At 47.9% G+C, this 15827-nt stretch overlaps 1 protein-coding gene across 1 annotated transcript in view; it reads left to right on the forward strand.

The window, feature by feature from the left end:
• The window catches only part of LOC8044146 (xylosyltransferase 2), a 34933-nt gene that overhangs the window by 5753 nt on the left and 13353 nt on the right, over positions 1-15827 (forward strand). Inside the window, exons 4-8 of the mRNA XM_042294645.1 lie at positions 2384-2536; positions 5345-5544; positions 7256-7336; positions 10469-10691; positions 10760-10936. Coding sequence (XP_042150579.1) covers positions 2384-2536; positions 5345-5544; positions 7256-7336; positions 10469-10691; positions 10760-10936 — 834 coding nt within the window. The remainder of the gene's footprint in view (positions 1-2383; positions 2537-5344; positions 5545-7255; positions 7337-10468; positions 10692-10759; positions 10937-15827) is intronic.

Below are 15827 nucleotides of genomic sequence, written 5' to 3' on the forward strand. Positions count from 1 at the left end.
TCTCATTAACCTTTACTACCATTAGTATGTTCATTGCTCGTAGATACTTGCTTAACAATTTTTTGGAATCGGCGCTGCTTGTAACAGTTAGCGCTCCCAGCAAAGGCTGTTTGTGTCGCTACTAATGTTGCGACAGCTGCCAGTTCTACCTCTGCAATGGTCGCTGATAGAATGAGAATGACCGGGCTCGTCTTCTGAACGGCCGGCCTCCGGCATGTGCTCCACGCCTTTTGCCGTGCTTTGACCGTGCGCTCGAGGTGGACAATACGCCGGAGCATCGTCAAAGGTAGGACGCTCGTGCTGAAAACGGGACAGCTGAAGCTTCCCTCCTGCCATTCTCACCTTGCCGGTGATGATAGTTGCAATCACTTCTAGCTGCCAAGGCTGCTCGTAGCGGTACTCCTTGGTGGCCTGTGGTTCTCTGAAATGTGTTTGATGTCAGGTAGCGAGTGATAAATCAAAATACGAGCGTAAAAATTGGCTGTCGAAAGCCGCCTTCTCTTGTGCCGGCCCCACTCGACAACTTTTCTCAAGCTTCCTTGGCATTCGTGCTACAACTGGAAACAAGCACGGTTTTGCCTAAAGTGACCGATTCGATGAGGACGAGGAGGAGGAGTTTCAGTTGTCCCGCCTCGGGCACAAAATTGCTGCCTTGGGCATCTCGCGAGCTTCGAGCATGCACGCTCAGCCAAAGCGCGAAGAAAGGCAACATGCGTGTGTTTTAGGCTGAGCGTTTGAGAGAGACACCCCATTGCTCAGTAACCATAGCTGGAATACTTGCTCGCACGACTGCGTAGACTGAAACATACATTGATTATCTGTGTAGCTGGTTAACTGGAACGCATCGAAACCCGAGGGGCTTAGGGTCGGATGCAGCGTAGAAGACAAGCAACAACTTTTGGAGAAAAATCGTGGGAGCGTCCTCGGCGTCTCTAAATACTCCGGTACGGTTCCAGGTACGCGTCTTTCACCGGAGCGTTTACCGCCCCATCCCGCCCGTGCGTCGAAAAATCTCCCGAAGTGGCGGCAGACGACGTCGCAGAAGCCGGCGCATCGCGTTGTCGGACGTCGTGCCCCTGGCGTTCGATGCCAGAAGTTCCGTCAGAAGGTACAAGCGAGCGCAACTGTCACCGTTGTCGTGAAGTCCGGACTTCCGGCCGCAGTTTTTTTCGTGGACTGTCAAGCGTGAGAACGACCCGCAGCGATACGGACGTCCTCTGCCACATCCACTGCCGCTGCTGCTACACTGCCAGGATCGCAACCGGCAACGGTGTGACACTTCTAAGTCAACCCCGTTTATATCAAACTCGCAAAAAACTGTCTACCAGTTCGATATAGCGGGTAATTTAATATAAATGTTTTAATGAATTTGACAACAAACAAGCACGCCACACTCAGAAAAGCTGTTTACTCTCAAAGGAGCGTCTGTACGTCATGAGGGACGCGCCACGCGGCTATCCAGTGGCCGCTTCATAGTTTTTCAAGGTCTACCGGCTTGCCCTCTCCCCGCTCCCACCGCAAAAAAGAAACATTTTTTGTTTCTTCCGGGTGGTCGACGCGGCCGCTCAAAAGAAAATAAGCCAGCCCACAACGCGCGGCCGCGTTGGGGGAAAGCCTGCTTGCAGAACAAAACTGTGCTCTTGGCAGTTCGATCAATCGGGAGATGCTGCAATTTTCGTTTGATGTAACCACATTTTTCGCTATGCCTTTTCATTGCAGCTACTAGTCTGTTCAGAAATAGTTCAATACAAGGGATAGTTTGAATTAACAGGGTTCAATAAAATCTGGTTTGACTATGCAACATTATTGCGCAGAAATGGAGGGACCACTTTTGAAGACTCGGTTAACACGCTGGCTGGAGATATGTTCCAAGCACCGTGATTTTGGCACGAAGCTCCTTTCGATGCAGAATATGTTTTATGAGTCATTTCCTATAAAAATATTGTCTTGAACAAACGTCTGATTGAGTGACTTCGCTGAAAGCATTACACGACGCTCATGGTTACATAGAAAGTTCAAGCCCCAACGGGGTCTAGTAGCTGGGTTTGTGCGGTGGCAGCCAGATGCTATAGCCACCGAGCCGAGTTGCACAACTGGTCTGGAAGCATCGTGCTCCCGGTAAAACATTGCTGCGAGAGTGTTGCGACTTCCTCCCGTGTGACGTTTCCCCTCATTGACGTCACACTCGTTTGCACGATCTCGCCCTAGCTAGCATCTGTGGTATGCGACAAAAAATCTGACACAAACCACCCACAAGGTGTAGTTTGTGCGGGGCTCATTCCGTGTTCTCCGGTCTTTATTGAGCCGATCGAGCGAACAAGAATTTCTGTTTTCCCGCGTGGTCCCAAGCTCGGTTCCCATGCACCCAGGCGTCCCGACCAAGAAGGAGTCGGTGTGGCCCGTCGTGGGCGCGGTCCCTCCTCCGGCACGGATCGCCTTCCTGCTCTCGGTGAATGGCCGGGCGGTGCGTCAGGTGCTGCGTCTGCTCAAGGCCCTGTACCACGAGCGGCACGTCTTCTACATCCACGTGGATGCCGTGAGTCAGCCCTCCGTTCTTTTGTGGGTTGGAGATGAAATGTTGGGCCGGACCTCCGTTTTTCCGAAGGTTGGGGATGATATGTCGGGCCGGCTCTCCGTTCTTCCGGGGGTTGGAGATGAAATGTCGGGCTAACTTTTCATACGTTAATGGCGGTTTGTGGGTCAACGTCTGAAAACAAATCGAGTTGTGTGTATGTTTATACAGTGTAGAACTTAGTGTCTCAACGGACGACTTGTCTCCCAGCTGTAGATGATAAATTTAGCCAGTGCAGTACAACCGCTAGCCTGGGGTCTTTAACGTGTGCCACGCAGTAGTGGTACACGACTGCACGCTGATATGATGCTCATCCAGGTCGAAAGGGGCAGGGGTGGGGATCGAACCCAGGATCCTGGATTCTGCGTCGTGAGCTTTTGCTCCACGTGCTCCGAGCTGGTTTGCACTAGACCACTCGGCCACCAATCCCCCGGTCAACAGCTGATGTACAAAGGTCATGGTGTTCTTGGCCGTACAGTTCTTTGTCTATTGGTTTCAGTTTCAACAGTAGCGAGAAATATTTCCCAGTATGAGGCGCTTACCTGAGCGAAACTCTCGATCAGATTCACCGTAACAAGGGGCTTGTGGGCTGAGTGTGTGTCAACTGATTTATTAGACTCGAGTCTAAAAGGAACGCTGACGGAGCATTTTTATCCGAAATTTCGTTACTATTTTGTTGTTACGAGTTGTCTGGCACGTGCGAGCAGCAAGCTTTTCAAGCATTTACACAACACCTTCAAATGCGTAGCATATAGAAGCTTTTAAGTCTCCTTATGCTGACATTGAATGACCAAATAGTGGGCTAGCATCGTGCTGTGTCTCTCAATATATGTTGTTGTCTTAAGGTGCTTTTGTCAGAAGGAACAAAATTGTTAACTCACCTTGCCCACCCGTACACTGCTTTGCACGGGCCAAATTCGCGGCGGCTTAATTTGCAGCGGCCCAATTCGCTAAAAAGAGGCTCATTGCCATTTTCTCTAAACTGAGCTTCTCTATGAGGCGATTCGATAAACTGGGTTTGGTAAAACGGCATTCGCTAAAACAAGCTTCTCTAAACCGCATGCTTGCTCAATGTTTTGTGCGTCAAAGCTTTAGTGGGAGCTCTACTGTGCCTGCAATATGCTGGGCCGCTAACAGGAAGGACTAAACACTCCTGGAGTGTTTTAGGGGATAGGGCACGCACCATTTTGAGCGGAACACTTTTTAGACTTTCGAATATGTTTTCCTCGCTTTTGCATATTAAGCATATTCTTGTTCTTCAAACCTATAATTTCTCAGTTTATTTGCCCACAGACATGAAGGAGTGTTTTCTGAGGTGAAATTCACTGAAACATTCAGTAACGTACTTGGTTTTCAACAATATTAATTTATTTGTTCACTATAAGGCTAACTTTTGTGAGAGAGGCATGAAGTAAATTTTAAATGTTCATTTTTATGCTGAAGTTTAGGTGAAAAAATATTGCTACAGACCTTACTTTGTTCTACTTAGTCAACAATGCATTTGTGCAAGAAAAATACACCCTTCTTTTTATTTCAAAATGATAGGTTTTTTTGAACAGTGCTACTCTTTGTCTTTCATTTACGATGAATTGGGTCAAAAAAGTTTTGCAGAAATACATCATTTTGAGCTGAAATTTGGCCAACACCCCCAAGTTTGTGCGATTAACCAGGGTGTCTAGCGACCGGGAAAATTGGGAATTGTTCAGGAAAATTTTAAATACCGGGAAAAATCACGGAATTGTCAGGGATATTGTCAAAAAGTGAGCCCTGTCAGGGAAATTGAGCCGGAAACGCCATCGAGTTCCCTGAGCAAAAGCACGACGACTTGGGGGCAGAAAACGAGGCAATAAATTCTGCTTAGAGCGGAGCGCGGGCTCTGCTCACCTGATGTAGAGTTTGCTACCTGACGCAAAGGGAAGAGCCGACAAATCCAATCCAAGCCTTGAATTGGATTGAGGGCGCAACACTAGGCTAGATTCAGTTCGAGCTACTAGATTTAGTAAGAAATGGGAAAGTCGCAGACCGTAGTTTAATCCAAGCTTTAAGCCTAAAGTGTGCATCTGGTGGCCACGCTGCCATTTAGTCATTGACGTGTATCGTTGAGCGTCGTGGTTTTATCGTGTTTGCAGAAGTGGCCTCTTTGCTGACGATATTGGCGGTAAGAAAGTGCTCGTTTAATCCGGACTGGGCAAACCCGAGTATTTTGGAATATGCGAGTTGAATTAAGGCCCGTGCAAATTGATCCTCACAGTGCTCAATGCTCAATGCCTTGTGTTCTATTGGTCTTATACCGCCTTACAGTGGTCAGGGAATTTTACCTGAAATTGTCAGGGAAAACCTGGAAAACTCGGGGAATTTCAAAATAATAATTTGCTAGACATCCTGGATTAACATGCTTTGCGAGTTTGCTTGCAGCGGGTGAAGAGCTTAAAAAGCAGACCTCTCTAGGCAGTGCCTTGCCTTAGTATGATGACTGGTATTGGGCATTATCTAAAAATAAATTAAGTTGATGGGCAATCGAAGAAGTCCAGCTTATCGCTTCAAAACGAGCACTCCTAGCGTACTGTCAAATTTTTTCCTCCGCTCTTTTTGTCGCTCTCTTTTTCATTCTTTTTCTTGGGAGTACCGACGTCAGCGCTTACGATTTGCCGCGTTCTGCTCCCATCTTTACCGTCTTGGTTGCAACCAAATGCGAGTTTGGGAAGCAGCCCCAACCGAAGGGGGCCGCAGTTTGTCCGGAGCATGCGGCGTAAGGGGCCCGTCCTTGCGCAGCGCCAGGGCCACATGCACCGGGCACTGTTGGAGCTGGAGAGCCGGCTGGGCAACGTGGTGCTGGCTCGGGAGCGGCTGGCCACCATCTGGGGCGGCTCCAGCCTGCTCGAGATGCTCCTCGGGGCCATGGAGCGCCTGCTCAGGGACCACCCGCACTGGGACTACCTGGTCAACCTCAGCGAGACAGACTTCCCCCTCAAGTAGGTCCCCCCTCTCTCCTTTAGGCAAGACTGAATGTTCTACTTTGGAACGCGTCTTAAAGGCCGACCTACAGAATCATATTCTGCCAGGCGAAAAACCTTTACACGCAGGAGCGAACTCTGAGCTACTCACCGCAGAAAGGTGGAGTGTCTTCTTCTTTCTGGGATGGAAAAGGGGGAATTGAGGGAGAGTTTCCTTCTTTCTGGCTGTTCGTCGGCCTTTAAGGCACGTTTGTGCGCTTTGCGTTTGCTTACGACCGAGTTCTTGTGATCCCTTACGACGAGAGAACATGCTGGCGCCATCTATATGAGGTGGCCCTGGAACCGCATTTCACTAGAGCCAAGGTTTTGCAGTAATTACGGGATCAGATCTACGTGCTATCTATGAGGTAGTTTATAACACTGTCAAAAGTTTTTCAAACAAAAAAAAAAAAGGAAATATACGAAAATACCAAGTGTTCCACAGTTGCTCGATAGATGGCACAAGTGTCTTTTGTCATTATAAGAGATAGCGAGGGGTTTTAACTCACTCAGTTGTAAGCAATCGCAGGCATGTAATCCGTGAAATTCCAATGGCCTTGCTTCCAACAGTTTTTGTTTAATTGGAACGGCTGGCTTCATGTATTTCTGTTAAAAAACAATGTTTTCTGCCAATGTTTTCCTTATTTTGACATAAGCTAAGTAAGACTTTGAAAAAAGCAACACCCCCAAGCCATATTTTTTTTTCAGACAAAAGTGAGACTTGTTGTAAAACCCTTAATGTTAGCGAGCCCCTTTTTTCCGAATTTTGTGACTTTTAAAATTTAATTTAAAAAAAGTGAAAGCCGTTTATAACTCCCTGTAACGCCGAATTGGAGCGCAGCTCTTGAGCAGGAGGAGGGAAGGGTACTGAGGGAAGGGTAGACCCCTCCTCCTCCTCCTCCTCCCCTCATTCTTTAATATGCTCCGGGGGGGTCACCTGACCTCTGGGGGTTGTCAAGTGACTTCGGGGGGGGGGTCACGTGGGGGTCACCTTGGGGCGTCATGTGACCTTGAGGTGACCTTGGGAGGGGTCACGTGACCTTGGGGTGACCTTGGTTACGCCAAGGTCACCCCACGGGCGCCTGAGGGCTGCGCTCTAAAAAAGTAGAGGCTAATTCCAGTCTTTAAAATTAGCGAAATTTAATAATCACGAATGTGATCCCGCTGCCCAGTTCGCGAAAAATCAGGGCCGCAAAAACGAAGGGTTTTACAATATTTATAGAAAACGAATGAATTTTATCTTTACCTCTTGCTTCAAGGTGATTGCACACGCTAAACCTTAAAAAATATATGCGCTCAGTCAACTAACTGGTCTGTGCAACCAAATAAGCAAATAGCAGTGCGGTGCCATTTTGGTCATCCTGAATCATTATCCTGATGTGGGAATCAAAGTGAACTGGTGGGCTAGTTGTTAACTGATATTGAAATAAGTGCCACACCTTGCCCTGTCTTCTCATTCTATAAGTTTGGGTCTCTCTGCATTGTGTTTTTAATTCAACCAATGTATGATGGGCCCTCAAACATGACCAGGCACAGACGTGGGCTCACATAGCCAGCAGTTGGGGCAGAAATAGAGGGGAAGTTACTGGCCAAGTGATGTCGGCTACCGCCCGTTTCAAAGTGTGCTGTCCACAGTTTCTCTCGGGTCCTCTGTGAACGTTTGCCGATTCCCACTGTGGCTTTTTGGCAGGCCGAGGGAGCGCCTGGAAGAGTTCCTGGCGGCGAACATGGGGTCTAACTTCGTCAAGTCCCACGGCCAGGACACCCAGAGGTGAGCTTGACTCAGTAGCGCAGTTGTTTGGGCCACAGTTGGGTTTGGTCTGGCAATTTATGGCCCTGAAATCCCAAAAAAAGCCAAGGTATAACCAAACTTGATATTCTTTGGCATCTGCCTGGGTATTTCGGCCCTAAATTGTCAAAGAAGTGTCAGAATTAGGCTTTACCGTTGGTTGTTTGACTGATGCATGGCACTTTTGGTTCAGCTAGGCATTCATCCTAGCTGAGCCAAAAGACTGAATGTCTAGCTAGGCATTCAGAGCCAGCTAGGCATTCAGAAAGCCTGCCGTGTGGTGAAGCCAACCATCTCCGCAGGAGACGCCCTAATGTTGCCCTATAAATCTAAAACTGGACCAGTTCGTAGTTTGCGGTGCAACATTATTTACTATTTTTTTTATCGCTCACCCACAAACAAGTCGGCGCTAACTATTTCTGCGTGTGCGATTCGCGGTAACCGTCGAAGCACCGATCTGCCGTTGAAACAGATGTCCAAGCATTTGCCGCCCGGTCATGCTTGCTTCGGTGTTGGTGTTTTGTCTCACCGAAACCCTTTTGAATTGAGGTGGTTGCTCCCAAAAGACACTGCACACGTTGTTAAAAAAACATCTATCATTTATGTTTGGTAAGAATGCAAACATTCATGCCATAAAAAATAAAAACAAACATCTGCTTGGTGGTACTACCTACCTGTATGTGCATGTCCGTGGTGGATGAGCATGAGCCAGATGTTCAGCCGCTTACGCCGCCATGGCTGAACTGTCCTGCTCTTTTCCATGCGCTTCATGTCCCGTGCCTTGCACCACAATCGCACCTTGCGTGACCAAGTTACAGTCGAACCTCGATATAACGAACTTCAATGTAACGAAATCCTCGATTTAACGAAGTATTTTATTTTTCATAATTTCTTGCCCATAGACCCCATGTATTTTTAGTCCCTATATAACGGAGTCTATTTTGCTGCTATTTCAATATAACGAAGTGCCATTGGCATAGAAGGAAATAAATAAATCAACTCTAAAAAACAACTTCGCAAAAACATTGTGGTTAAAAAAAAAAAAATTATGCGCAAACGCGAGCGCTTGATAGGTTACTTCACGGGGACAGGCCTTCCAACGTTCCTAGGCTGCCCGAGGATGCGGCGCCAGTGGCGCCGGCGAGGCATGCGGCAAAGCGGATTCCGCGAGGCTGGCCAGAAAATGCTGAGCATAAAGTTAACATGGCATAACAGCATCACCACTGACATTCACTGATCATTATAGTCCACTCCACTGTACCGCGGGTAGCGCGGGAGCCAACTTCAGCGGGGGAGCGACGTGATGGCGCGACCGCGCGACCGCACGGGCAGTGCCATCTAGGAGAAGACCGAAAAGACCGATTATCGTCTTGCGAGCGTGATGTAAAGCAAAGGCGCAAGCACACTGTGGGCGCAAGGGGGCAAGTAAACTGTGCGGTCAAGAGTGCTGTGTAGGTTGGAAACATTGGCACCGCCTAAACTGCCTAAACTAAACAGCTTTATTTTTTAACCGGGCGGTTCACTTACGTGCTTGCTGCCATAAGGAAACGTAAAGTTCTTTCTTTGGATGAGAAAGCAAACGTTTTGGACGCCATCCTGAAGAAACTGCCGAGATCACGAGCACTCGGGAAGTGCTCGACGCAACGGACGTACTGAGGAGGTACACGGCGTCGCATGGGCAGCAGGATGCCGTGCAAGCGCTCTGGGCGCTCGAACGCCGTATGACGCCGCTGCTGCTGTCGGACAAGGCGCAAGCAAAACTCGCGGACTACTTTGCCCCTAAATAAATGTCATTTTCGGTGAGTTTTCATACCCGTAAAATGTTTCGGAATTTTTTTTCGCATGCTAAAGCCAAATTTCGATTTAGCGAAATTTCAATGTAACGAAGTAAATTGCAAATTTTACCGACTTCGTTACATCGAGGTTCAACTGTATTTACATGTCCAAATCCCCAGAGAGCGTAAGTTTGTTTTTACGGGTGTGAGTGATTGTTGTGTGTCTTAATGGGCATGAGCAAGTGACTGCATGTATTTTAATGTGAGTGACTATGTGCATGGGTGACTGACTATGTATGGGAGTGTGTGAGTGAGTGACTGTATGAGCATAAGTATGTGTGCTTAAGGGTGCAAGTGAGTGACTGTGTGTGTATCAGTGTATGTGTGTTTATGGGCATGAGTTAGTGACTACATGTATTTGAATGTGTGAGTGAGTGTCAGGGACTATGAGCACGTGAGTGTGTGAGTGAGTGACTGTGTAAGAGTGTGAGTATGTGTGTTTATGGGTGTGAGTGGGTTGACTGTGTGCTTGTGCATCAGTGCGGAAAAACAGTTACAATTAAGCTTTCTTTTATCGTCCAAAGTACTCACAGATGGTCTGCTGCCGTCTGCGCTTAATACGCATGTTCAAAAGCATGCTCCGGAGAGCAGCGTAATTGAACGTCACATCCCCAAAAAATCATGCACTGCAAAAAGAAAAAAAAAAAAAAAAACACAAAGTAAGTTTTACGAGCCGGCTTTGGCGCCGGGCTGCCAGACTGCAACAACAAAGAAAAATAACAAAAAAAAAAAAAAAAAAAAAAAAAAAAAAAAAAAAAAAAAAAAAGGAAAAGAGAACTTGCGCTTTTCGAGGCGCAAGATGGACCGCATACGATGCTACAGAAAAGCTCTTTGAGAGCGCGTGCTGTCTCCGCGCCCGACCACGTGCTGTGTTCTTCGCGCTACTTCACGCCAGATTGGTTGCGCTGGCTCGTGTCATTCGCTACGGTCCATCTCAACGGCGTAGCGGAGCTGGTGAATATTTGCGCACGTTCGACTTTGCAGCAAAGGGCCCGTGTTTCGCCATACCTTGGTGGTTTTTCCACCGTGGTGCCGTGCAATGTGAGCCCGCGCGCATTCGCTTGGGACGAATTATCCAATGCAAAGTCTTCCCGAGTTCGAACTGTTGAACTTTACCTCCCATAGAAATTTATGGGCGCTCGCTGGGACTTCAAACACGATCGAATTAAACAAAAAGTTGAATTAACCGAGGTCGAACTAATGAAAGTTTACTGTATGTGTATGTCTGTAAGTCTGTGTGTGTGTTTGAGTGAATGAAGGAGCCAGAGCCTTCCCTCAGGTTCATCAGCAAGCAGGCCCTGGAGCGCACATTCCACGAGTGCGGGGGCCGCATGTGGCGCCTGGGGCCCCGGCAGCTGCCCTGGGGCCTGAGACTGGACGGGGGCAGCGACTGGGTGGCCCTGCACCGGGACTTCTGCAGCTACGTGGCGCTCCCCGAACGCCAGGACGCGCTCCTCGCGGGGCTCAGGAGCCTCTTCGGGCACACGCTGCTGCCCGCGGAGGTGGGTGGGGGCGGTGCCTGGAACGTGCCTTCGAACAAGGTTTGCTGAGGGTTGCCGCGTCGTTGCAGTCGTTCTTCCACACGGCCCTGCAGAACAGTGCCTTCTGCTCCTCGGTGGTGGACAACAACCTGCGCCTGGTGAACTGGAAGCGCAGGCAGGGCTGCCAGTGCCAGCACCGCCACGTCGTGGACTGGTGCGGCTGCTCGCCCAACGTCTTCCGCCCGGACGACTGGCACCGCATAAGGGTACGCCCCACCTCTGCCCCGCCCCGCGCACAAGGCGCCTGCTGGCATCGATTCCTTGCTCCTCAATCCTTCAATGGTCGTCGCCGCGCGTGCACGGTGGTGATCGTGTCCTCAAAAGTGCCCGTCCAAACACGAGACCGCGCTTGCCGTGGGAGTTGTTCCCGTTTGTCACTTCTCCGGAAAACTGTGTTAGTTTTATGCTCACCATGTTTCCATTTGTCGGGGCTATTCATGGTTTCGAAATCTGATGCTCTGCTCTAGCAAGACGCAGGAGGAGGCCGACTTGCGCGTCGTTTGCTCTCGCTTTCCTCCGGTTCAGAGCCTGAAACTGCCCGAACGCTCCTTGGAAGCAGACATACGAATATGAAACCAAATGGGAGGAAGCTGACAGCTTTTTGCTTTTAATGTTTGACTTTGATGCTTCCACAATCTGGAGAGCTTTCAAGCACTCTTCATTGATGTATACCTCTGTGAAACGAGCACCTAAAAGGACCTTTACGCCAAAGGCCTTTAGGATTTTCAAATTACTTTTATGTTTTGTTGTGTCAGACAGTGCAAGTAAATGTCATTTGGACGATGTTTACAGCGATTGAAGTCTCGTAGCTCGATTCAAACGCATAAATCATGTTCACTCCAGAAAAAATTTATTTTGGCGGTATAAATAATTTTTTAAAGTTTTTCTTAAGCAAACGGCATATTAACAAAGACAAAATGACGAGTTCAGTCAAGTGATTACAACAAAGTCCACTTCAAGGCCAAGCAAAGTGGTGTTTGGCGATTAGCAGCAGCCCTGGGCGTCTCCCGCTTCACTCCTAATACAGTAGCTACAGTGGCTTATAGGGGGTAGTGTAGTTACCGCATAGCCTCCACCATGCATCGGGGACGGCCGCTCCTTGGAAGACGGTGTAGGTGGCACTTCGATCCGCAGCTCCGTCAGCGTGCCTCCATCGGCCGGCAGATAGAGGCACCCTAACACGCTTCATAACTATTTTAAATACCTCTAAAACAATTATTTGTTTCCAGTGAACTTCCAAGGACATGGTTTATGTTCGTAGGTGAGTAAAAATTTGAAACTAGCAGACGACAGTGTAGTCGACAGCTGCGAATCGGCCGCAGCTGGTCGGAGCCAAGCTGGCCAAGCGGTCAAGCCGGAGCCATAGCCGGAACGACGGTGCTGCAAGCGCCAGCGCCACCCGCGGCCGTTTTCCAACGCTGTGCCGCTTGTCCGGTTTCGTTTGTTACACTACCCCCTTTAAGGGGGGACATGGGTCTTTGGAGCCAAAAACTTCCTAAAACTGCATTCTTTTGAAAACGGCGATGGCTGTTGTTCTTCTGAATCTACCAAGCTTCTAATTTCGTGGATGAATATTCGAGCTATAAATCAATTTATAATGTCTATGCGGGCTGAATGTGCATTAAAGTTGACTCTAAAACATTGTTTTCAGATAACACAATTTTTGGACTCATTGAAAATTTGCAGGAGGGATATCTCAGCATCTACAGCAGTCAGAAATATAACCTTTCTTGAAATGTGTTGCTAAATCTGTGAAGCATACAATGTTGAGAGCAGATTTTTTAATAAAAGTCTAGAAAATTTTTCATTTGATCTTTTGTTTTATTACTTGTTAGCCATGTATTGAGCTCTGAACTTCAATATGTTGTAAAATCACTAATAACGGGTTTATCTTAAAAGTACTTCCAACATTGTATTCTTTGCACTTCGTAGTATCTGGCCATGTGTTAAGAAGGATATTTTGTTGAGCAGTTTTTTCCCTATCATTCCTCCAAACAAAGGCAGGCAAGTTTTAATTATCTTCAGGACAATTCTACTGAATGAAGAAATTACTAGATATATGAAATCAGCCCAAAAAGCTGAACAAGCTTGTGCAGTTTCATTGAGTTTGGTCATAAAATAAGAAAATAAGCTCCAAGACCAGTGTTCCCCCTTAAGCCACTGTACAGTAGCCACTGCAGTCCTGAAGTTGCTCAGTGCTCCCGCTCCTTACTGTGCTTCTGCTACGCTTTTGCCCTGTTCGGTTCGGCGTCGTGCTCGCGCTTGAGGTTCATCGCACGCATTGGAGGTCCTCCAGACGATCCTTCCAAAGTTGTATCAGTGCCTAGGCCGCCTCAGCGCTCCAATAGAAGCGTGGCAACCCCTTCCTACTCGCGGACGCTCCTTTGTCGTTCGACGTATCGCACGACGCGAGAGTGAAATACAGAAATATTTATGTACAAAAAAACATTAAATATATACAGTATGGATGTAATACAAATAATACACTATTAAAGGATGATAAAATATAAGTAGAGAAATGAAAGCTAGATAAGTATAGTTGTAAGGAAAACTGAGAGGAGGAAAACCGAATTGCCCAAGCGGACGACACAAGCAAGCGACGACGAGGCCTATAGATAGCTGGGGTCGTGAGTACAAAAAATTATTAGTAGAGCGAGGTCTGTACAAGAATATAGGTGAAACACACTCTTTTTCAATAATAAAAATGCAAACACATTGATTTTAGATTGCGGTACAATCGTTTATCTCAATTCGCTTCTCTAGTGTGGACCGCTACTGACAAGAGTAGGCCTTTAGCAGCCGTAAAGGAGTTGCCGGAACTCAAGTTCACGAAAAGGATCTTTACGCTAAATGCCATTTGAGTTGCCGCGTGGCACTGTCTAAATGACATTTACACTAAAGGTCCTTTGGCTTAAAGGTCCTTTTAGGTGCCCGTTTGACTGGGGTACAGTAAAACCTCCTTAATTCGGATCTCATGAGTCCGGCAAAAATGTCCGAATTATCCGAAAGTCGAAATATCGAAAGGACAAAGAAAACAGCGTGAAAACGTTTCCCTGTGACATACCTTTATTTTGAGAAGAAATCTGTTATTACCGCCTGTTTTCTGGACGATACTTGGGCGGAGACGGCAACTTTCCTTAGCGCGGTCGAGTGCTCCACCGCACTCGCACTGTCAAAGCTACGCATCCCGTGCGCGGACAATATAGCACAGCAAGGCCTCTTCTAGTTTCGGGTGCACCACCTTCCAAGGCCGCTTTCTTTTCGCGTTGAACTTCTCGCTCTCGATATCAGCCTCAATTTTCACGTACGTGGCCAAACTGCTTCTCTTGACGTAGTAACTTTCCGTCACTTGTCGAGAGACGCCGTCCTTCAAGACCCTCAGTGTTTCCACTTTCGTCGCTAAATTCTTAGCGTAGTACAGCGGCAACGGAAAACGAGTGCCACAACTTACCAATAATCGGAGCGGCGAAATCGCGACACCCGGCGCTATTTTTCCCGAGCGCGCCGATAGCGAGAGTGCGTGTCACGTTCCATTTTTCACCGCGGGGGTGGCTGGCGAAAAATTGAGGGATAAGATAGCTGTTTAAATAGGGGGGGTTTAGGATCCCCGCGTTGAGGCATAAAACGTGACTGTCACTCTCGCTATCGGCACGCTCGGGAGCAATAGCCCCGCGTGTCGAGATTTTGCCATTCTGGTCGTCGGTCACTTGTGCTACCCTCTTTCCGTCGCAGCTATGCTTCTGCCGCTTCCATGCCAGGAAAGTAACGCGCTCAAGCACAGCAATACAGAGCAAAACTGGTGCAAAACACGGAGAACCAGAAGAGCGAAGAGCCATGGGAAAACCGGAAAAACCACGCGATCACCTTGGATGGATAGTGGTCATACCCTTTGGAACAGACGGCAGCTAGTGCCACCTGCCGAATTTGTCCGAATTAACCGTACTCGCCCCGTTACTTCCGAATTAATAAGCGTTTGCTGCCATTGACTAATACGTACGTTTGACGGGACCAGATCGGCAGTTCAAATTATCCGAATTTCCGAATTAGCGGGGGTTGAATTAACCAAGTTTTACTGTATTACCCGTATTGCTGTCCTTTCCGCGTAAAAATAAACAAGAGACCATTGGGTTGCATTTATTTAAGAAAAGACTACTGTGAAAGGGGTTAAAGTTCGTTCACCCACTTGCAACTGCGCACGACCGAGCACCTCGAAACCTCTCACAATCTCTTACGACGAGGGGATTTTCGTGTATTCTTTGTTTTTTTGTGCATCATTCTTTCATCATGGTCTTGAAAACGCTTTTGACAACGTTGTAGACGACCACTTCTCATAGACAAGCACATATATTTGATCTCACAAATACTGCCAATATCTTTATTCTAGTTAAATACAGTTCCGAGGCTACCTCATAGATGGGGTGTGTGGTTTCTCATGTTTTAAGCGACTACAAGGCTTCATATGGCTGCGCGACGCGCTTGGTTGCAATTGAGTACAAGTACATAAACCAGTCAAAAGTCGAACTGCCAAAATATTACATTAATGGCAAACTGTGATCCACTCTAAAACTGACGTCAAAAACGCTACTACAGGCTCCTCCGCAGGCATTCACCGGGCGGGCAGTTTGTCGAGCAACCTTGTGCCCCAACGTCACGTTCGTACTTGAGGAGGTTACTCGTTCGTACTGCCACTTCTTTCGCCGTGTTTTTCTGTCTGCTGCGTTTTCGGCCGTCTCGGAGACAATTTCTGCTGGTTATCTTGCATTTTAGCAGCCATGGTTTGTAAGTGCTTCTCAACGAGGGCGCACGAAGGCTATTGACTCCCTCCTCGCTCAAACGCGTCGCGGTGTCGAAGGTGGCATTCACTTGCGGCCATGGTTTAGTCTGTTCCTGCCTAACGCGAGCTTAAGATTAGCTTCCACAATGCCTCTGCAACGTGAATTGCACACCACCAAGATCGTAGTTCTTTTCAGAAGCTTAGCGGAGGCTCGATCTGAGACTGCTCTGAGCCTGCGTTCGTTGTGGCAACTGGGCTTTTCTGTCGGCGGCTTTATGAATGTGTATTAATATTTGCTACAGATGTTTGACATCAACCAAGAA

Source organism: Ixodes scapularis, unplaced genomic scaffold, assembly GCF_016920785.2.
Source record: "Ixodes scapularis isolate PalLabHiFi unplaced genomic scaffold, ASM1692078v2 PGA_scaffold6__148_contigs__length_123643588, whole genome shotgun sequence".
In the NCBI taxonomy this organism is placed as follows: domain Eukaryota; kingdom Metazoa; phylum Arthropoda; class Arachnida; order Ixodida; family Ixodidae; genus Ixodes; species Ixodes scapularis.